This window comes from Ornithorhynchus anatinus, chromosome 4 (assembly GCF_004115215.2).
Source record: "Ornithorhynchus anatinus isolate Pmale09 chromosome 4, mOrnAna1.pri.v4, whole genome shotgun sequence".
Taxonomy (NCBI): Eukaryota; Metazoa; Chordata; class Mammalia; order Monotremata; family Ornithorhynchidae; genus Ornithorhynchus; species Ornithorhynchus anatinus.
This window is the reverse complement of record NC_041731.1, coordinates 29,901,563-29,924,277: the sequence shown is the minus strand read 5'-3', so window position 1 is coordinate 29,924,277 and position 22,715 is coordinate 29,901,563. Positions and strand designations below refer to the sequence as shown.

Sequence of the window (22,715 nt, the reverse complement as noted above, 5' to 3'; positions counted from 1 at the left end):
CCATTTTTCCAATGAGGGGATTTGGGTACAGAAAAGTTAAGTGACTTGTTGAAATTATACAGCAGAAAAGTAGCTGAGTTAGAATTAGAATCCAGATCTACTGACTCCCAGTCCTGTGCTTTTTCCACAATGACAGCTTCCTTGTTGCTTTCTTTTACCTATAGATAAGAGCTAGAAATGACTAATGGATTATAAGCATTGGGATGTTGGGAATTAATCAACGAAAGGATTTATTTTTGAAAAGATGGGATTTCAAGAAAGTTTTGATTATAGGGAGTAATGGGGCTTTTCAGATATGGAGGCCAAATTGGGAGAAAGGGACAAAGGTGGGAGAATAGAGACGGAGGTGCAGTTAAACTATTAACTGTAGAAGAGAGTTTCGGAGACCATTATTATTATTATCATCATCACCATCATCATCGTCTTCATCATTATTATTATGTGGATGAAGAGAAACAGATATTTAAGATGGAGTGAGTTGGTGAAGAACCTTGAAACTGGCAGGGAGGAGTGTTTGTTTGACAGAGAGGGACACAGAGAGTCAGGGACACTGAGGAGTGGAGAGATGTACACTAAGTGATGCCTCAAGAAAATGAAAAGAACATATTTCCTGGTCCTGTTGTACTTTCCCAAGTGCACTGAACAATCCATTGAACCCAGTAGGTGCTCAATATATACCATTACTACTACTAATACTACTATCAGTCAAGTGGCCAATCATAATTATTGAGTGCTTACTGTGTTCAGAGCACTTTATGAAGTGCCTGGGAGACTATAATATAATAGAGTTGGTAGACACATTCACAGCCCACATTCATTCATTCAATCATATATATTGAGTGTACACTGTATATAGAGTACTATACTAAGTACTTGGGAGAATACAACATAACAATAAGCAGACACATTCCCTGCCCCCAATAAGTTTACAGTCTAGGGGACGAGCCCACAAAGAGCTTATTACTACTACTGCCATGACCTCCACCACTACTATAACTATTATTACTATAATCAATCGGTCAATTATATTTAGTGAACACTTACTGTGTGCAGAGCTCTGTATAAAGCACTTGGGGGATTACAATGTAACAGAGTTGGTAAACATGTTCCCTGCCCACAACAAACTTACTACTACAACTACTACTATTACTACTACTTCTACTACTGCATGGCATTATTGATTGGGTAAACTAAGCCAGAAAATGAGATGTGAGGTTTTATTCCATGAAAAGATTTTTTCAACAAGAATATGCACAGGTAATATGAATAGGTAATTTCGGCCTTCACCTGCCTGGAAATAGGGACTGGACTTCAACTTAGTTGCAAGTGGGTTATCTATGGACTGTAGGGCAGGAATCTCACAAACTTGTGATTTTTGAGATTAGGAGCTCACTCTTCCTCTTCAGTCCTTCAACAAGACCTGCTATAAGGCCCAGCCTGATTGTAAGGACCTCTGCTCCTTCATACAATTCACTATCCCCAGCGATTCACCATTTCCTCCTCTCTTTCTTCCAAAGAAATGCAAAATAAATCATTGCCATCGCATACTATTAACCCCTCCTATTATAGGGAATTATGTTGGTTTCTCATAGTAGAAACATCACCTACAATCATGCCCTTAACATGCTGCCTAATGCTTTGGAAATATTGTGCTCTCCATTTTGCTTCAACTCTCAAGGGATTAAGATATTCAGGATTACCACTGAATGCCAGAAGGTGTCTTTCTAGCCCAAGCCCTCAGAGGGGACAGTTTACCTTTGGTGAGCTAGAGTTGCACAAAATATTTGCCAGAATTCCATCACCTGCTAGGCTGCTGTGAAACATCCTCTTACTGGAAATTTCCAGAGCCTCTATTTCTAGGTGGGGACCAAAGAAGGCCATTAGTGGAGAATTAGGAGCAGGGATCGTGTCTACCAACTCTGTTGAATTATACTCTACCAAGCACTTAGCATGATGCTGAACACACACAGTTGTTCGATACATACCATTGCTTGATTGATTAGGAAGGAGAGATCCTCAGGACTTTGGAGATGAAATGTCTTTGAAAATGAAATTGCAGACATCAATGGGTGATATTTATTGAGTTCTTACTGTGTGCAGAGCATTATACTAACGACTCAAAAGAGTACAAAACAACAGAGATGGTAGAAATATTCTCTGCCCACAAAGAGCTTTCAGTCTAGGTGGGTAGGCAGCCATTAAAATAAATTGCAAATAAGTATATAAATGCTGGGGAGCTGAGAGTGGGGTGAATATCAGATACTTAAAGGGTCCAGATCCAAGTACATAAGTGATGCACGAAAGGAGGAGGAGAAATAAGGGCTGAGTCGGGGAAGGCCTCTTGGAGTAGATATGATTTTAATAAGGCTTTGAAGGTGGGGAAAGTGGTGGTTTGTTGTATATGAAGTAGGAGGGAGATCCAGGCCAGAGGAAAGACTTGGGCAAGGGGTTGGTGATGCGATAGATGAGTTCGAGGTACAGTGAGTAAGCTGGCATTAGAGGAGTGAAGTGTTTAGAAAATTCAGAGCACAAGAATAAAACTGAAAAAGTCCTGCTCCCAAGGACTTTGTGAAAGGGCCAGGCCCAAACATATTAATCTCATCTGAATAGAGTGACCTTGCTAATGTTAGCTTGGTGCTAATATTAGCTCCATTCTGGAAAGATTTGAAGAGAATAAGTATAGTCTAGTGGAAAGAGCCCAGGACTAGGAGGGCAGAAGGCCTGAAATTTTATCTTAGTTCCACCACTTGCCTTTAGTGATTTGGGCAAGTCACTTAACTTCTGGGTCTCAGTTTTCACATCTGTTAAAATGGGGATTCAATACTTGTTCTCCCTCCCCCTTGGACTTTGAGCCCCATGTGGAATAGGGACTTGGATTGATCTAACTACACTATGTAAACCCCCAGGGCTTAGCATAGTGCTTGGCATGTGTAGAAAGTGCTTAGCAAATACCACAGTTAAGTAATTAATTGAAGGAAAAGCAGAATTTTTCAGCCCAAAATTCTTTTCCAAAAAGACCTGACCCATGCAGACCCAAATCAAAATTTTTTTTTCCACTGTCTTTTTGTTACACACTTTGTGACTTAATTCTGGCGGTTAGCACTGGAGAATCACCTATTACAATGAAGTGAGGATTTGGATAGGTTATCAGAAAGTCCTGGGAATGGACCAGGATTTTGGCCCAGAAAAACTGACCCAGTAGAGCTTCAGAGAAAATATGAGATTCCTTTTCTTTAACTCCCTTCTGCATTGCCCTGACTTACTCCCCTTATTCATCCTCTCTCCAAGCCTTACAGTACTTATATACATACCTGTAATTTATTTGTATTAGTTTCTGTCTCCCCCACTAGACTGTGACCTCACTGTGGGCTGGAAATGTGTCTATTTTATACTCTACTCTCCCAAGCACTAAATACAGTGCTCTGCACACAGTAAGTGCTCAATAAATATGATTGACCAAATGACAGGAAGGGGACTGGGTTTTTTCCTGGTTCTTCCTTGGAAGTACCACAGACTAGTGGAAAGAGCACAGACCTCTAAGTCAGAGGATCTGAGTTCCACCTCCGGCTCCACCACTTACCTGCTGTGTGACCTTGGGCAAATCACTTAACTTCTCTGAGCATCAGTTCCCTCATCTGCAAAATGGGGATTCAAAACTTGTTCTCCCTTCTTATTATATTGTGAACCCCAATTGGAACTGGATTATTTTGTTTCTACCCCAGTGCTTAGTATAGTGCTTGGCACATAGTAGGAGCTTAACAATTATTATGTTAATTATTATCATTTATTATATTATTATTCTAGATGGGCCAAAAGGAACCGGGTTTCCACCGGCCTTCCTGACAATTCAACCCCAGGGTCCCCTGCACTTTCTCTTTGTAGACACCCCTCTTTCCCCATTCCCACCTCATGCTGGAATTCCTCACATCTGATGTTCTAAATTGCCACCTCCAGCTAAAGCAGAATTCATTAATAAAGAGAATCAAAAGAGTTCTGTCTATTTCTGATGGAATTCTAAGCCAATTTTTTAAAATTTAACATTTTCTGCTAATTTGGCAGGCATTGACTGAAAGCATTGATGGGATGGGACATAGCATAACCTAGTGAATAAAGCGTGGGCCTGGGGGTCAGAAGACCTGGGTTCAAACCCCAGCTCTGTCGCTTGTCTGCTGTGTGATCTTGGGGAAGTCATTTAACTTCTCTGTGCCTCAGTTACCTCCTATGTAAAATGGGGATTAAGAATATGAGCCTCATATGGGATGAAGACTGTGTCCAACCTCATTAACTTGTATGTAACCCAGCACATAGTAGAGTGCCTGGCACATAGTAAGCACTTAACAAATACCATTAAAAAAGCATTCTAAGTTTGGATGCCTTTATCTTCTGACATTACTGAGAAGAAAAAAAATGATCCCTATTAGTCAATGTCTCGGGCTCCCTACTTTGGGAATCACTGGTTGTTTGGTTATTGAACCAAATTTAGAACAGTAGCCCTCAAATTCAGGACAGGTGATAGGCAAAGTAAAGAGGCTGGGAGTGTGGAAGGAAAGTATTATTGAAGAGTTTTTCTAGTTGGAATGAGTAGGGATGGGTTTGGGAGAGAATGAGAGGATAAATCTTCTGGAAATGTACCGATTGAAGAATAGATGAAAGGTTATCCTTCTGAGTGTTAAACTCTCATAAAACTCTTCTAGACCCAAGAGAAATAATGTGGAGAGTTGCTTATGGAAAAGTAGGGTGAAGTGGGATGGAAGAATAATTTGCCAGAGAAATCTTCCATCCTCCAGCATTGAAAAGAAGTGAACAGAATGGCTTTCAGCCTCTGGAGAGGGTCTTGGATTAATCAGCTCACTTTTCAGAATCATCAACACAGAAACCTAGATGAAGGAGGCTGATGAGGTCATCTTGCCTTGCTCTTGACGATCAAGACCTGTCCATTCCAGGCCATTTCCTCATGCCTTTGCATGTACCTGATCTGAACAAACTCAAGTTTCCATTACTTCTCTGGGGAGGTAGTGGCACAGACCAGCTGGCCTTCCAGTTATAACGCTTCTTAATATTCAGCATGATTATTCCTTTTCTGAGACTCATCTAATTAAATCTCATTATAACCATTTGGCCAGGGCTAATTCTTGGTATGCATTCTCTTCAGGTGGCTTTTGTATCCCTGAGCTCTTCTGACAATGTTTTGTGCCTCTGGACAGCCCTTGTTCATCAACTTAACTGCCAAGCCCATTACCATCTTCATTGATTACAGACATAGAACATCACTTCGATTCATACTGTACTAGGAAGTCTCCCATAGGGCTACGAGAGAGAGCAGGGTGTTGACCTTTACGCAGTAACAGACACTATTTGATAGTTTTTATGAATCAGCATTTAAAACCAGATTGGTCACTTGGGCCTGAAGGGACCAGAATAGGCTGAACTGCAAAACAAGCAAGAATAGCTCTCCAGAATCTCTGTTTTCCTCATTCTTTCTTAAAAATAAAAAGGAAATATAAAGAAAAAAATAATCGAATAATAGTGTTGAATCTGAGTTATGATCATTGGAAAGTAATTCAACCATCAATTGCATTAGTCTGTACTTAGTTCTGACATGCTCTGACAGTAGATTATTTAGAAATATTTGGCAAATTGGGTAAATTGATTTGTAAATGTTTTATTTATCCCAAACACATCAGATTTCAGGAGTCCCTGGGAACATCATTATCATTTTAGAAATCTATTAAAACTTATATGCTGTACCACATCATTCCCTAACCATATCTAAACAAATGATACTACACAGTCAATGCAATTACCCAACAGTGACTTACCTAGGCTGTGGATAACCAGGGCCTTTTGCTTCTTTCTGATATCCATCCCCTGACTTTTTTGTTGTTTAGCAGATGCTCCATTAAAGTGTAGGCTGTGGCAGAGCAGGTGGATTGGTGAGCAGGAAGAGTAGAGTTTCCTTGCTCATCTGAAGCCTTAATTTGTCATGGTGACAGTGAAGGGAGTTGAGTGGTGGCTAAATCAATTTTAGGATTTTATGTTTTTTTCCTATTCCCGTAACCCACCCTCTAGGTGGATATGGAGTATTCGGAAATGGCTCTACCTGAGAAAATGGGACATGTAGTTTATGCTGCTGTAAATGCATTGTCCTATAGGGGAATCCAGTCAGCTAGGATGGTATAGATGGATTTTTCTCTCACAAATCTCTCCAGATCCCATTAGAAGGATGTCATGGGGAGCCATTTTAGACACCCCGCCCCCCACTGTCCATTAAAGTCAAAACCTTTCTCTAATTATTAAAAAATGATCCCTTCCTCTGAGGCATTTCATTTTTCTGTGCTAAAACAACAAGCCCTTAGGTCTGTTCTCAGCTTGATTTTCCATCACAGCCCCTTTGGTCATCTTGGCATTTTGAAGGCAGGCGGTCTAATTTGCTCTGACATCCTCTCTTGTTAAGATGCATTCTTCCAGATTTAGCTGTGCCCTTGGATTCCCCTCTTCCCCATGCTGACTCAGGGATGGCACCAGGGTATGCTCCCTCCTTTCTTCGGAGCTCTGAACTCCCTCCTCTTTTTCAGTGATTCCCCTACTCAACCCCGTGAGAGATTTCAGAACTAGGATGAACTACAATTGCTGTGGCATTTGTTATGTGCTTACTATGTGCCAGGCACTCTACTAAGTGCCAGGGTGGATACAATCAAATCGGGTTGGACATGGTCCCAGCCCCACATGGGGCTCAGAATTTCAATCCACATTTTACAGATGAAGTTTCTAAGGCACAGAAAACCAAAGTGATTTGCCCAGGCCACACAGCAGATGTGGCAGAGTCGAAATTAGAACCTATGACCCTCTGACTCCCAGGCCCGTACTCTATCCATTAGGCCATATTGCTTCAATCCCATATCTCTCTGGTGTCCAGGAACTATATTGCTGCCTCAGGAGGACAGAGAAAAAGTATCCTGAACTCTGGGATAAATGAGAATAGATTCTTCCTGCCTTACCTATCCCTTTAGAAAAGCAGCATGGCTTAGTGGATAGAGCATGGGCCTGGGAGTCAGAAGGACTTGCGTTCTAATCCTGGCTCCATCACATGTCTGCTGTGTGACCTTAGACAAGTCACTTAACTTCTCTGTGCCTCACTTACCTCATCTGTAAAATGGGATTAAGGCTGTGAGCCCCATGTGGGACAGGAACTGTGTCCAATCTGATTTAACTTGCATCTACCCCAATGGTTAGAACAGTGCTTGGCACATAGTAAGAATTTAACAAATACCAAAATAACAATAATAATAATCATTAATAATAATTATCATTAACATTTACATTGTGCTCTCTCACCACCCAACACTTCCCTTTTATCCTTCTTTCCGAACCTTGTCTTCTTGCCCACTGCCCCCTACAGGCCTTCCCCCAAATAAGTGCTCATTTCCCCTCCTTGCCCTCCCTCCTCTGTTGCCTAGACATTTGGATCTGTACCCCTTAAGCACTTGATATTCACCCCACTCCCAGCCCTACACTACTTGTGTACGTATTCTATAAGCTCCCATTTCCCCTATTTTTAATTAATTTGAATAATTGTATCCCCCTCTAGACTGTCAGCAACTTGTGGGTAATCAATCAAAAGTATTTATTAAACACCTACTATGAGCAGAGCACTGTACTAAGTGTTTAGGAAAGTACAGTACAGTGTAGTTAAGCACATAGTAAGTGCTTAGCAAATACCATTATAAATTAGCAGACATGTTCCCTGCCCATAAAGAGCTTACAGTCTAGAAGGCAGGGATTGAATCTACCAACTGTGTTGTATTGTACTCTTCCAAGCACTTAGTAGAGTGCTCCACAATCAATCATATTTATTGAGTGCTTACTATGTACAAAACACTGTACTAAGTACTTGGGAGAGTACATATAACAGAGTTAGTAGATACGTTCCCTGCCCATACACAGAAAGTGCCCAATAAATGCCATTGATTGATTAATTGATTGATTTCCTTTCTCTAACCCTATCTTATTCTCAAGTCTTTGTTCCCCTCCTTTCAACCTCTGAATCCACAGTTATAATCTCTGCCTCTAGGCCTGCACTTTAATGTAAATTTAGAATGAGGGAAAAGATAGAGGTTTCATCTGAGAATGCTTCTTTCCCTGAGCACAGTGGGTTATCCATCCCTATCCCTATCCCTATCCCAGTTCATTCCATGTCTTCTTTTGTTATTCCTGCATTTGGGTTGTTACCTTCCCTATGCCACCCAAAATCCTGCTTTAACCTTTCACTAATTGGTTACCCCATCCTGCTGGGATGGTTAATTGGGCTTTATTGTCTAACTGCATATTCCCAACCAAATTTAGCTTCACTTTTCTCTCAGCAGGATGGGGGGGAGGTTCCATGTCACAAGGATCAGTCCAGGATTTGTATGGAAGGTCTCAGCAGAATAAAGCACTCAAAGAAAGCAGGCACTAAACCTATTTTCTTCTGCTGGTCTTGGTAGTGTAATTTTCCTTGTTTGAAAGCACAGCTCCTCTGAGACAGTAAACAGACCTTTTGACCAATCTCTCTTGAGGGAAAAGAAAGTTGCGAAAAGATCGGGATTTGTATGGTGGTTTCTATGTTTCCCCAGATTCCTGTTGCCTCAGTAAACCATTCCACTGAGGCTGACTTCTACTGAAATGTGAAGGAGTAGAGTAGAAACCATTCAATTTTATTCAGATTAGTCAGAAGTTGGAACACTTGGGCTCTATTCCTTGCTCCATTATTGAGTCCCTGAGAAATCTAGAGGATGTCTATGCTTCATTTCCCTCTTTTTAAAAGGAGGATAATGATATTGGCTGTTCCCTTTCCTACCCAGTAATGGTGTGCAGGTAGGTATAAGTAAGGAACTGGTTTCAGACTAATGAAAAACTAAAAAAAAGGATTGTTCCAATAGATTGAGATTTGATCCTGGTGTTTGTTACAGTTACAGGTACCCTGAGGCCTGGGAAGTTGAGGAGTTGAGTTAATTACCCAGAAAATTTAGGCAATAACTTCCCCCTCCTCTCACTGCCACCACACACACCAGTACTGTTGTTCACTTCCTCCTAATCATTGTTTCTAGTCTCCACTTCACTCAATCTCTGAACACACATCTTCTTTTCTCTCAGCTCTCCTGTGGCAAAGAATTGTAGAAAGTTAAGGTAATGATTCAGATAATTCAGAAAAGAGTAGGGATTCATTTTTTTTTTCCTTCAATTATGTCAGACCACATTTCCCTCTCCCCCTACAGAGGATCACCTCTGGCAATATGTGACCTCTAAAAGCTTGACAGCACCCATTAGGGTGAAAAGTTTTAGGTGCCTTACTAGTCAATTCAGTTATGCCTGTGTAGGCGGATACTGTATGTCAGACATTAGCCTCCTGGAGAAGAAGTGTGTTTTTGTTTTCTAGGAATTAATTATTTCTCTCTTTGGGGAAGCAGCACAGATGGTCTTTCTTCCTTCTGTTGGCTAATGAACTTTAGGAATTGAGTGTGATTTTTAATTGCTTTCTTATTACTAAGTTATTAATTAACATTCTTACTTGGGCTTTCTTACCCAGAAATTCTCTCTCTTTTTGTATCTGTAAAATCCTCTCATATATTTATTCATCTGAGCTCTTTTCATACGTATAAATGGCAGAACCTTCGGCTCTATGAAGAGTTCTCAACAGCCTAAGAGCTGTGAAAAATGGTATTCAGCATTTAAAAAGGTGTGTATGCATTTGTGTGTGGGGCAACCTAGTTTTTCTTATGCTACCCCTTCATCTCCTTGCACCACTCCTCTTATCACTTAGTTAAGAGAACATGAGAATCTGATGAAGTGAACACATTTAGAATTCTCCCACCCACACATAAACTCATGAAAATACAACTCAAAGGAAAGGGATAGGAAAGGAAGATTACATCTTTTGTCATTGCTGCCAATTTTTTAAGACTCTCTACTTGACTTCCATTACAGTTTCTCGGGTTGTGCCTAGGCTATGTACATACAGGCACATGCTTGTTTTCATAGCATTTTCAATGATTCATACAGGATCATTCCCTCTGTGTCAGCAGGTAGCATAGAATGTGTGTCAGGATACAATGGAATTGGTTACATGATCCCAAATGCTTAGTACTGTACTCTGTGTACAGTAAGTACTTAATACCACTGATTGTTTGATCACTAATTTATATTTACTGATCATCCACAAATGAGGCCCCTGGATAATTAATGCAGATTGTTTTTATTTTTCTCTAAATTATCTGACACTCCACCTCAACTCTCTTTTTTATGTGCCTTTGGAGAACTTGCCACAAAGCAGTGGACACTAAGCAGACCACAAGTGACAGGGTTCCAGGAACTAAGAATGTTCACTTTACAATGGAGAAGACCTATTGCTGTGACCATAATTTTTGGGTTTCTTAGATTCTGTTACAGTCTACTGAGCATCTACAATCTATCGATGCAAAGCACTGTATTAGGCACTTGGGATACATCTCAAAGAAGAGACATGAATTATGATCCTCTAGGAGCTTAGAATCAAGTAGAAAAGTGTGACCTTCCAGTCGCTTTTTGAGATCAGATGTCTGGTTTTAACATGAGGATCCAAGTTGCCCGGGAGATTTACAGGCATTGAATAAAGATTTCAAATGTGCAGGAAAAGCTACTGGACCTTTTGTTGAAGGGGGAACACTTGTCCACCTTGAGATGGGACGTGGGTAGCAGAGATTCCTTGCCTTGAGGTTAGAGGCAAACTCAGGGTATGGGCTTCCATATTTCTTGTTCCATTAATACTTTGCTTCTCTTCCTTCAGTGCACACCCCACTATAATGAAGGGAGGATCAGAAGGGAACAGAAACTCCTTTTTAGTTTCTTTTTCTAGTTCCTCTCCCTCTTCTCCTTTGTGCTTTGGTTCTCTACTCATTTGGTTAAGTTGACATGATAGAATTGTTTGCTTTTCCCAGGGAAATTTAAAAAACAGGACTTTGATGGTCCTGTTTCTTTCCAAAAGGGCTGGATCCTGGAGGAAAATGGTTGCTTTCAGAACTCACTTTCCATTGCAGCCAGTTTGCATGTTTCTCACTCTCCGGATCAATAAATCTCACTGGACAATAATGCTGTGTATCTCCAGTGCTCACTGGAAATTTAATGCTGGGTGCACATTTCCCAACAGGGAAAAATACGGTAACTGCTTCTTTTTGCCATGCCAACCAATGACACAGTTACTAACTCCTCCTGACACTTACCAAGATTAGGTATCCAGTGTTTACAAAGAGGTACTAGATCATTTGCTCAAGGAGAGAGCAAGTTATGCATCCTGACTATAGTGAGCAAATCAGTACATTTGAACCTTAGTCTATCCATCTGCACAATGGTGAGAGACATCTCTACTTCATACACAGAAGGCCTGGTTGGTCCTCTGGTAAAAAAGAGTCTATTCAAGTATACAGTTTTGCTGCTATTATTTGGCAGGGAGAGAGTGGTGGTATTTTACCTGATCAGACTCTTTTACTTCAGGAGAGTTTCCCCTGTATCTGCCCTTCCGGACTCACCTGCATAGTTTTCCTGTGTTGTTGTAGGGAATTTGCCCGTTGGAAGGTGAGGAACACAGCCATCGAGCGGAGAGATCTGCTCCGCAACCCAGTGCCACTAATGCCTGAGTTTCAGAGAAGCATCAGACTCCTGGGGAGGCGACCCACGACTCAGCAGTTCATCGATACCATCATTAAAAAGTACGGCACCCACATCCTCATCTCTGCTACCTTGGGAGGTAGGTAGTCCCCTGAAATCAGTATTGCTATGTGGTAACCAGGGGCACCAGGAGGGGAGGGCAGGGTATTCTGAATCCCTGGACTCTCTGTTCTTCTTGAACTCATTTAATGAATTGACCAGATTAGTCCAAGAAACAACATTCAAATGGTGAGTGCTTGGTCAGATGGTTTTAAGAATGGATCCCTAATGAGATTGTTTTTCAATGCATAGTTGCACTGTTGCCCCTTTGGGGTACTGACATTCTGGGGGAGATTAGGCTGATAAGACTTACCCAAATAAACATATAAAATTATTTGGATTCATGGGGAAATCCATTCTGAATTAGGAAGATTTTAAATTACAGAAATACTTTTAAAATATTATTCGGTTGAATGCAGAGATAGACGGATATATATATATATATATGCATGTCTATGTTTTTTCTCATGCCTTAGCTTTCTAGTATCTCTACTTACCTGTCTTTCCTCTGACTGCCTTTTTAAACTTTATGTGGCAGATGCAAAATATGATAAATGCCTAAACAGTTTACAGGACAGTATCCTTTGGTCTTCTTACCCTTTCCCACTGAGGTCTCTACTGCTACTGAATATTTCTTTGTTGTAGGTTTACTGAACCTTTGTTAAATATGTTGAAGATTGAAAACTTCCTTCACTAGATCAAAACCTGCCTTTCTGTGTCAGCAGTACAGAGGATAAAAGGATGAAGATGGGAGTAATTTCTAAATGATCCAAATTGTAGATTAGGGAGGCTATTGTGAATTCTGAACCTCCCAGAAACATGTAAGATTCGCAGAAAGCCACTAATAAAGCCCCAGCTTCTTTGTCCAGAAAGTGGGGCAGTCATGTGAGAATAGGAATTCGATGACAGAAATACATGGTATTCCATGCCTTTGGGATTTATGTACTCTAAACCATGATTCCTTTTCTTCCACCGTTGAAATGATTAGGGTAATAAAAGTACAGCGGTTCCTTGTCTACCCATGAAAGACTCTGGCATCCTTGTGAAAATCTAGTTTCCAGAGGCATCCATTAATTTCCTCTTTGGATCAATGCCCTGCCCTTCCACTTCCCTGTTCCTGGTCCTGCAATGGGTAAGGCTGCAACAGACTAAATTCCCACTCTCTGTCTTGAATTAACCAAAGGAATAAGTTTAGACCTCAGCCTCTCACAGTTTTATTTAACTCACAATCAAAAAAGGAAGAAATCAGGCAGTGTGCTAAATTCAGTTCCTCAGTCAGAAAACATTTTCCTTCAAGTAGTCCCAGAAATCCCGAGTAACCAAGACCTTTGTGGTGAAATATATTTTTAATTTCACTGAGTCGAGGTTGTGAATTATTCACCATGGCTTGTTCCGCTCCTGTTTTTACAGCACAACATTTTAAATATGCAAAGCCTTGTAACAGGAGCTGATGTTGGACCACACTGCTAAATGCTCAATCAGCCCAAAATGTGAGCAGAGAGAGGAGATGGGGGAAGAGGAGGGCCAAGGAAAGGAGGGGGACAGAAGGAGGGAAGAAGAATGAGGGGAACAGGGAAAATGAGGACCTAAATCAAATGCTGTTCTGAACAAGGAGAGGAGAATTTGCCTCCTTGCATGTACATATCTTTTCTCCTACTCAAAATTTATTTTACTGTCTGTTTTCCCACTAGACTGGAAGCTCACTGTGGGCAGGGATTGTGTTTCCTTACTCTATTATATCAGGAAGCCTGAGGGGCAGTTTGAGACCTTGACATTTCAGATCAATAGCCCTAGGCAGTTGCTGCTTCTCTCTAAATGCCGTGCACTGGGTGAAACAATTATCCACTGGGACCCCTGTCTTAATCTACTCATATTGCATTCAACCCTCAGCCAGGCTTAAGAGCAAAAGGAATGCCATCTTTTGAGCAAAAGCCCCTCTTAGTGTGGCAGAACATTGGACCCTCAGCAGTCTCAACCAGTCCTGGCCTGCATCAGCATACCATGGACATCCGCCCCGGCTCCCAGTAGCTCACACCCAGCCAGAACCACTTTCCTTTCATTCTGACCGAGGGATTGATTTAGGGTCAGATAGAGGGCCAAAGGACTTGAAAAGGAATCTGCCCAGCTGATTGGTAATTTGCAGGAAAAAAACAATTGAGAAAGCAGCTTTGAACTGAACATCCATTTAATACAGGGGAATTTAAGTCTTAATAATGACCAGAAAGGCTTCTAACCCATCTTGATCTGAGGTTTACATTTGCTACTCTCTTTCCGCAGGGACTACAGATCCTTCTTTCCTAGGATCCCAGATACTCCATTTATACAACCTAAACCCCTAAGACCTCTTTCTCCACATTATTGTTATATTGTGCTTAGTACAGTGCTTTGCATACAGTAAGCACTCAATAAAGATGACTGAAGGAATGAAAGAATCCTTTTGTTTTTCTGTTTGTTTTTTGTTTTTATGGTATTTGTTAAGCACTTACCATGTTCCAGGCACCTGAACTAAATAGTGGGGTAGATATAAGAGAATCAGGTTGGACAGAGTCCCTGTCCTACATGGGGCTCACAGTCTTAATCCCCATTTTACAGATGAGGTAACTGAGGCACAGATAACTTAAGTGACTTTCAAAGGTCATGCCGCAGACAAGTGGTGGAATTGGATTTAAAACCCAGGTCCTCTGACTCCCAAGCCTATGCTCTTTCCATTAGGCCATGCTGTTTCTGGTTCCAGGAGACTCATTCTCATTCCATTCCAAGGTGTCCATTGCTACATTCCTGGTCTCCCTGGATCATGGGAGAACACTTTTGGAAGAGATTACAAATTCTTCTGGGTCCTAGAATGAACACATCAGAGAACAGTGGAGGCTTAAACCATATTTATTGCTGCATTTGTTAATCATATTGATGATACCAATGATAATATATTGTTCTATATAATATTATTATTGTGGTATTTGTTAAATGCTGAGCATTATACTAAGTTCTATGATTGGTGGAAATAGGTGGATCTGACACAATCCCTGACCCATATGAATTTACACTTTAAGGGACTATTGGATAAATATGGGCAGATATCACCCATTCTATCACATGTCCCTGAGTCCATTCCTGTTCCTCGAATGCAACGCAAACCTGGCTGGGATCCAGAGAGTCAACCAATATTTCTCTGTTACTGCCTCTAATGGACAGTGACTTAAAATCCCCACTGGTCACTCAGTAATAATGCCCTGACCTCCAGACTGGACTTGCCTGCCTCATGTAGGCCAGCAAATTCAAATATCCCGATCTAAGTTTCTGCTTGAGAATCCAGTCTAACCAAGACTGGAGTATTGCTGATTTGTTTCCCTGCAAGTGAATGTCTAGATTTTCCAGGCCAGTGTGATTACAGCATATTAAAGTAAGATTCCCTGGGTAATGACAAGTCCTTTTTTAATATGTTGGAAATATTTTGGGGACAGCTAGGCCCCTGGAGGAAAAAGGAAGCCAACTGCAGGGAGTCATACAGCGGTCAACTTGCTGTTTGGTTCCTTACTGTTCAAAGCTGGCCTGAACCTCACATTCACCCTTTGGATAGAAATGACTAGTGCCATCACTTCAAGAGTGATGTATCATGGCTATGAATGTGTGTGCATGTGCACGCACGTGTGTGTGTGTGTGTGTGTGTATGTGTGTGTATGTGTAAGTGGCGGGTGGAGAGGGCACTGGGAAGAATCCTGTTAGATCATATTCACAGCAGATTTCGGAGGTCTATACCACAGCTCTGACAGATCGTCTCCCTACCTTCTTCCCTCCCACCTTTCCTCACCCATCTCCTAGACCCTTGTTAGCCTCTGAGAGTTGATGCCCTGCAAAGATTTGGGCATTTGGGTCAGCATTCAACTTTTGTAGCATACATAAACTCACAGAGTAATGATCCAAACTTGCTCTTCGAGGGGATTTGGGAGAGGGACTGTCACAGAGGTCATTCCCCCAGAACCTCAGATGGGACCTTCCATGAGCTTTAAGGGAACTAAATAATGGCCTAGTCAGTAAGCTCATTATCGGCAGTGATTGTGTCTACCAACTTTGTTGTATTACTCTCTCAAGTGCTTATTACCATGCTCTGCGCATAGTAAGCATTCAATAAATACCATTGATTGATTGCTGGTCTGATGGCTAAGTGCAATTTAACAATTTTCTTCAATCTACCATGGAGTGACCTCATATAGACCTCTTGGTCCATGCCTGAACCCTTTTGAATCTCTTTTCCTATACTCTGCAGGAGAGGAGGCCTTGACCATGTACATGGACAAAAGTCGACTCGACAGGAAGTCAGGGAATGCCACACAGAGCGTGGAGGCCTTGCATCAACTTGCATCTTCCTACTTCGTTGATCGTGATGGCACCATGAAGCGACTCCATGAGATCCAGATTTCTACTGGAGCTATCAAGGTAGCAGCTCTCTTCCCCCTGGGAGTCCCTGAGAAAAAGAGAGAAAGTAAGAGAGGGAGAAAGAGTAATAATAATCATCTTTATGGTATTTCTTAAGTGCTTACTATGTGCCAAGCACTTTTCTAAGCGCTGGGGTATATACAAGGTAACCCGGTTGTCTCACGTGGGGCTCACAGTCTTAATCCCCATTTTACAGATGAGGTAAATGAGGCACAGAGACATTAAGTGACTTGCCCAAGGCCACATAGTAGACAAGTGGCAGAGCCAGGATTATAACCCACAACCTCTGACTCCCAAGCCCGTGCTCTTTCCACTAAGCCACGCTAAGTGATAAAAAGAAGGGGGGAGTAGAGGGGAGTTGAAAGCTTGATGATTACCTCCCAAACACGTGTGCACACACACACACATTATTTCTACAACTTACTTGATGTGCCCACGCCGGAGGGATGATGAAGTGTTGGGACAATCAGAAGGGAGCCCAGGCGTGGGATAAATGCCACAGCATTACACCAGTAGATTACTAAAAGACACACTGCACCAGACAGAGTGGCAGGAAGATGGTTCTCTTTAAGAAGAGGATTCACAGTGATTAGGATACCAAGAGGAGGACTTAATAATGATAATTGTGGTATTCATTAAGCGCTTACTATGTGCGAGGCACTGTACTAAGTAGCTGGTTTTCATACAAGCAAATCAGGTTGGACACAGCTCCTGTCCCAAGTGGAGCTTACAGATTAATCCCCATTTTACAGATGAGGTAACTGAGGCACAGAAAAGTGAAGTGATCTGCCCAAGGTCACACAGCAGACAAGTGGTAGAGCCAGGATTAGAACCCATGAACTTCTGACTCCCCAATCTGTGCTCTATCCACTCTGCCATGCTGCTTCTAAAGACTTGAAAACAGAGATGGGCCATGAACACAAGGTTGTATTATTTCATTCCAACAAGATAGAAAGTTCTTTCAGTCAAACAATGATCTTTTCAGTCACACTTGCTCACTGGGATGGGGTCCTTTCATTGGTATTATTATCTTTAAAAGGGAAGTACAGATATGTATATCTACATATTAATAATGGGTCTAATAATACCTTGAAGTTTGACCTTGAAATTATTCCAATTTCTCAACACATGTTCATGATTGTCTGCTTTATATACTCAAAATGCCCCCATGAGGAAGAGAAAGGCTGATATTATTATCCCCATTCTACAGATGAGGAAACTGAGGCTCAGAGGAGATGAGAGATTTCCTGACATTATACAATAGGTTAGTGGCAGAACTGGGACTAGAACCAGTTTTCCTGAGCTTGTTGTGGACAGAGACTGTGTCTATCAACTGTTATATTGTTCTCTCCCAAGTGCTTACTTCATTGCTCTGCACACAGTAAGCTCTCAATAAATACAAGTACTTGATTGATACCCAGACCCAAGTTCTTTCCACTAGACCATGCTGCCTCCTTACATAGACATTTTTTCTCTAGAAAAAAAGAGGTCGCTTACCTCCTGCAATAAGGTTTTATAGAAAAAAATGTGCAAATTAACAAGATATTAAAGGAGTCAAAATAAACTTTGGATTGAATTATGTGAATACTCTCAGCTTGCGTACCTAAAATATCTGAATTACTCAATCCAATATGTCAATTTGAATTTGAATTATTGGGACATTTGTATGTGTAGACACCACCAATGACAACTAAAGAGCAAGGAAGACAAACTGTCACAGACAGGAAGAAAGGAGGAAGAGGTCAAGAGAGGAAGATCAGGGGGACTGAAGTATATAAAGGAAAGAAAAGTCAGGTCTACTAACAAAGGTCCATTTCTCTGTACACCTTCAGCTTGGAATGGGATATTATATTGTTAAGGAATTTACAGCAAAGAATGAAATCAGTATGAAGCTATGGCTGTAAACGAGCTCTGAATGGACCCAATTTTTATTATTTCTGTGTGTTGTTTTTCTGGCCGTGGCTGGCCATGGCAGATGGAGTGCTGAATTAAGATCCTGAAGCTCTGACTGCAGATAATCCCCCCTTGTGTGTCCTGGAAGGGCAGCCCTCCTTCTTCGAAGGGCTTTCCCTTATAAACCTCCCAGAATCCACTTGAGCCAGCAGAGTGAGTGCCTCTTATGCAATATTTTTTCCACCAGCCAACCTATCACTGATTTTCCTAACCTTTCCCCATTTACCCCAGATCCGGCTATCTCAAGCAATTTTCTCTTTTGGTTCTTGGTTCAAATCAGTTGCATTTCCCCATGGTAAACTAATATGTGAACATTTCTTAGCTGGGCTCCCTGCCCAGGAGAAAGCTGATCCTTTCAATTCCCACCATATAATAGCAATAAAACATGGCAAGAGCTCTGTCTGGTCCAGAAATGGAGAAATATTGAGTTAGGAGAGTGTGGGTTTCCAGCAGGTTTAGTTTGATCCCTACAAAAGTCTTTTCCTCAGATAGGCTGCCATCCTTCCAGGGTAGATGACTGAAGGTGGTAATTTGAAGTTCCAGCTTTGACAATGTCCTAAAACTGGTTCCATCTCTCTGGTCTTCTGTGCTAGGTAACAGAAACACGCACTGGCCCTTTAGGCTGCAACAGCTATGACAATCTGGACTCTGTGAGTTCTGTCCTTCTACAAAGCACCGAAAGCAAGCTCCATCTCCAAGGTAGGAGGGAAGGAGGGAAAGGTGAAAGTGGAGGGAAATGGTGGGAGGGTAGAAGGGAGGTAGAGGGTGGAAGAGATGAATTCAAAAAGAAGTGGATGAAAGCTGAGAGCATAGAAATCAAGGCAGAGTTATGAAAAGGTGTTTTTTTTAACATATACAGTACATGGAATTCATGGTTATTAATTACTTTTTGACAGAAAATATGGTGATATGAGCTTTATCTGATTATTTTGATGAAAATGTCCAAATGGTGTTATTTATAGATGCCTCAGACCTAATATATATTAAAATTTCATAGGCCATCGTCTGGATTTTCTACATTATTGTTTTTGATTTTCAATATGTTTTGACAGGTGTTATTTGAATTCCAAGAAATATAGGTTATTTTATAGAACGTCTATTTCATCTCTTGATTCCTGCTATAGGAGTTCTCGGTTTTTATTTGTTAATCATTCTCATGCTTATTTCCTATATCAAATTCTATGCATATTTTGATGAATCAGTACAGTTGACAGGTGTGTCCTGAATCACCACTGTGGAAGAAAAAAAAAAGATTCTCTCTGTCACTGGAAGGATAATTGCACCTAGATTTGCAAGAAGAGCAAATTGACTGATGTGACTTTGATTGTCTGATATCTTTCTTACATTCAGTGCTCTGCTGTAGGAAGAGAGTAGATAAATAGCAATGGCATTGTGACTTCTTAACAATGGGGAAGGTGAGGAGGGTGACCTTTAAATGACCTCTGGCTATGAGGCTCTGAAAATGGCTCCAGGCCAGTTAACAGGCCTTAGGAGAGGGAGAATAACATAATGGAATTCTGTTTTAAAGTGGGAAGAAATGCATGAGTAAGGGATTTTCCAATCCAATCTACATTTCCTTCCTCTCTCCTAAAGCACTGTTTAAGGATAGTACAACTGTCCTTCTACCTAGGAATGAGGGATGAAGACCCTAGTAAAACATCCACCCCTTCTCTCTCAAGGGAATGGAAGCCAAGAGAGGAATAAACCAAAAGAACAAAGACATGGAGATATATCCCAGGTGGAGACACACAACCTGGATCACAACTATTTGCTCTCTTCCCACACCTTAAACTGGTTTGAGAAAAAGACACAAAGACAAACAAAGGGAGGATGGAATCACAGAATTATAGACTGGAGAGGACCCTAAAACATCATTTAGTCCATTCCCCTTCCTCCAGACCCCAGAAAATCTATTCTATTTAAAGGCATGCCCCCCAAAAAGGTAACTTCCATCTCCATGAATTCCTCCCATTGCTTAATGACCTTCATGGTCAGGAAGTTCTCCCTTCTATCTAACCTAGGTTCCTTCTGCCATTACTTCTGTTCTATCTTGAAGAGAGGGAAAGAACAGCCAGCATCATTCTTGATGTAATAAGCCTCTGGAGAAAGAGGCAAAAAGAGGATATGGTAATGTAAGAAGGTAATTCTTAGGCAAGAAGCCTTTAACCCAAGAAGATATACAAGAGGATAGTTAAAGAATTAGACCACTGACCCCACAGCAAGGAAAATCAGTCAATGGTATTTACTGAGCACTTACTATATGCAGAGCACTGTACTGAGTACTTAGTGGGATAACACCCACTCACTGTTGTAGTAGCTTGAAATTGATCATTCACCTCTTCCATCCCCAAAACTGTGAAGTTGCCACACCTACCTGAAGGGTAAAGGGCAAGTGGAGAAGAAAGAGGTCTTCTTTTAATAAAGCAAGTGACCTTTAAAACTCCCTCTTAATGTTATCTTTTCAATCCAGGAGGTCGGTTTTTTGAATAATTATCTAAAATCCCTTCTTTCCTCTCCAGCTGCTTAGAGAGACCTCATTAGGAATTAGTCACAGGGCTGCAGGTAATGGATCGTGACTTAGTCTCTTCTGATCTGATTAGCAGCAGAGCATGAGGCACTGACAGGACTCTGCGTTTCTGCCTTCCTGTCGCTCTGGCTGGGAGGCCGGTTCAATAAAAGAGCAGCATCTTTATGACTGAAAGGATTTCAGATTTCAAATCAAGCTGCCATGCATCCCAATATTGGTTTTGTTTTATGAGCCAAAAGCATCCTGTTCCCTGTGCAGTAACTATTCTGCAGGCTTCATGGAAGAAATAAGAGAGTAGGGAATTCCATTTATAATCTTCTTGAATGGGTCTAATTATACTGTTCTTGTTTAAAATATTTAGCCAGGCCAGGTCCAATCAATCCATCAGTTTGATCCTTACCCTCTAGAAGATGATATCCAGAGAAAAAGCTTAGCTCATCAGCAACAACTCTGTCAAAAACAACTTGCTAGTAGGCATGATGAGTTCTATCTTGGTGAGGAAACCACTGAGGAAGCTGAGAAACAGAGAGATTAACTGATTTATCAAAGGCAACCAGGCAGACCAGTGGCAGAGGCAGGACCAAAAGCACTGTGTTTCTTTCAGCCCTCTAACTCCCTCCTGAAGTCTCCAGTGTCCCCATGTCCCTCCTCCTTTGCCCTGCAGACCTTGTCAATTATTTTATTTCAATGACAAAATCAAAACCATCAGGAATGAACTCTCCAAAATCTCCCTCACCTCCCCAGCTCCTTCCCATCCACTCTCTCATCCTTCTTGGATGTCTTTCAAGAGGAGATCGCCTCCTCATGCCTGCACTCCTGACCCTGTCCCTTCTCACCTTCTAAAAAAACTTGTACCCCCTCCTTTTTCCTCCCTGACTGCCATCTTAAACCATTCACTCTCTGATGGCTACTGATGAAAATGATGATTACCAGTGGAGGAACTCCATTACCAATGACAACATAATCGACTGGCCTTCTTTCACTTCCTTGGCCTATCCAGCACCCACTCTTTATGAGTTAATACCTCTTCTTCCTTGTCCAGGAGAAATAAGCAAACGGGACAGGAAAGATCAGGCCTGTGGGATTCCAGGAGTCCTTTGGCTGCCTTTCTCTTTCAAGAGTGGAAATGACCTATCCTGAAGACGGGAGTGAACTTCTGAATGAGATCGCAGTCTCTTTCACCCTTTCTGCACAGTTTCACCCCGTGAATTATTGTCTTATTCTTATTCCACTCCAATGAGCTGTCAGGGATGGATACTGTAATTCAGAGCAATAGAAACACAAACAGATGGGTAATTGACCTGTGTGCCTTCATTACACTGGAGTTCAGCATGGCTGTTCGAGCTATAAACCCCTTTATCTGCCAGTCCCGAAATCCCTGAGCTTCTCAGGAGAAGAAGATCAGACTGGGCTTCTTGCAATAGGTTCACTGGTGTTTTATTGGTCTCTCTGACTCGTGCACTTCAGAAATGTACAGAGTTTGACAAGCAGGACTTATAAGGTACAAAGAAACAGTTGAGAATCTCACAAGGTCTGGAGACCCAGGCTGGTGCTAAAACCAGAGAAAAAAAATACTTATACTCTACCAAAATAGACACTGCATTTTTTTCCCTCCTCTCTCCCTTTCATTCCTTCCTTCCTTCCTCTTGGCACCATAAGAGATCAAGCATTTAGCTACTGATGAAATAGGACAGGAAACAGTGGTGTTGAGGGAAACGTGGGTGAGAATGAATATTACATCTGCTTTAGGGGAACAGCTATGGGAGGGGAGAGAAGCTTAAGAATAGATTTGGAAGGGCAGACATTTTTTCATAGCACTGTCTAGTCATGCAAAAAAGGCAGATAAATGGGTGAGAAGGGCAGAGACTCCCTCTATTAAGTATAACAATTACAGTGTGTGGGAAACAGAAAAAAAAGTCTCAGAAGGCAAAGCCAACCGTCTGGATTTTAATGTTCACTGGTCCACACTGCCCACACACTTTGCATATTGAAGCCTCGCATTATGAATTCTAAGGAGAGGTGAAAAGTATTACATACAGGCAGGAGCGGGAAGATGGGGTTGAAATGACTATCTGAACTTTTG

The 22,715-nt window shown here is 41.5% G+C and overlaps 1 protein-coding gene across 3 annotated transcripts in view; it reads left to right on the top strand.

The window, feature by feature from the left end:
• Positions 1-22,715, top strand: part of BRINP1 (BMP/retinoic acid inducible neural specific 1) — a 128,444-nt gene that overhangs the window by 76,205 nt on the left and 29,524 nt on the right. For all 3 annotated transcript variants that reach the window (XM_029063335.2, XM_007661937.4, XM_029063336.2), the window contains 3 exons: positions 11,568-11,758; positions 15,983-16,152; positions 18,699-18,804. In XM_029063335.2, the coding sequence (XP_028919168.1) occupies positions 11,568-11,758; positions 15,983-16,152; positions 18,699-18,804 (467 nt within the window). The remainder of the gene's footprint in view (positions 1-11,567; positions 11,759-15,982; positions 16,153-18,698; positions 18,805-22,715) is intronic.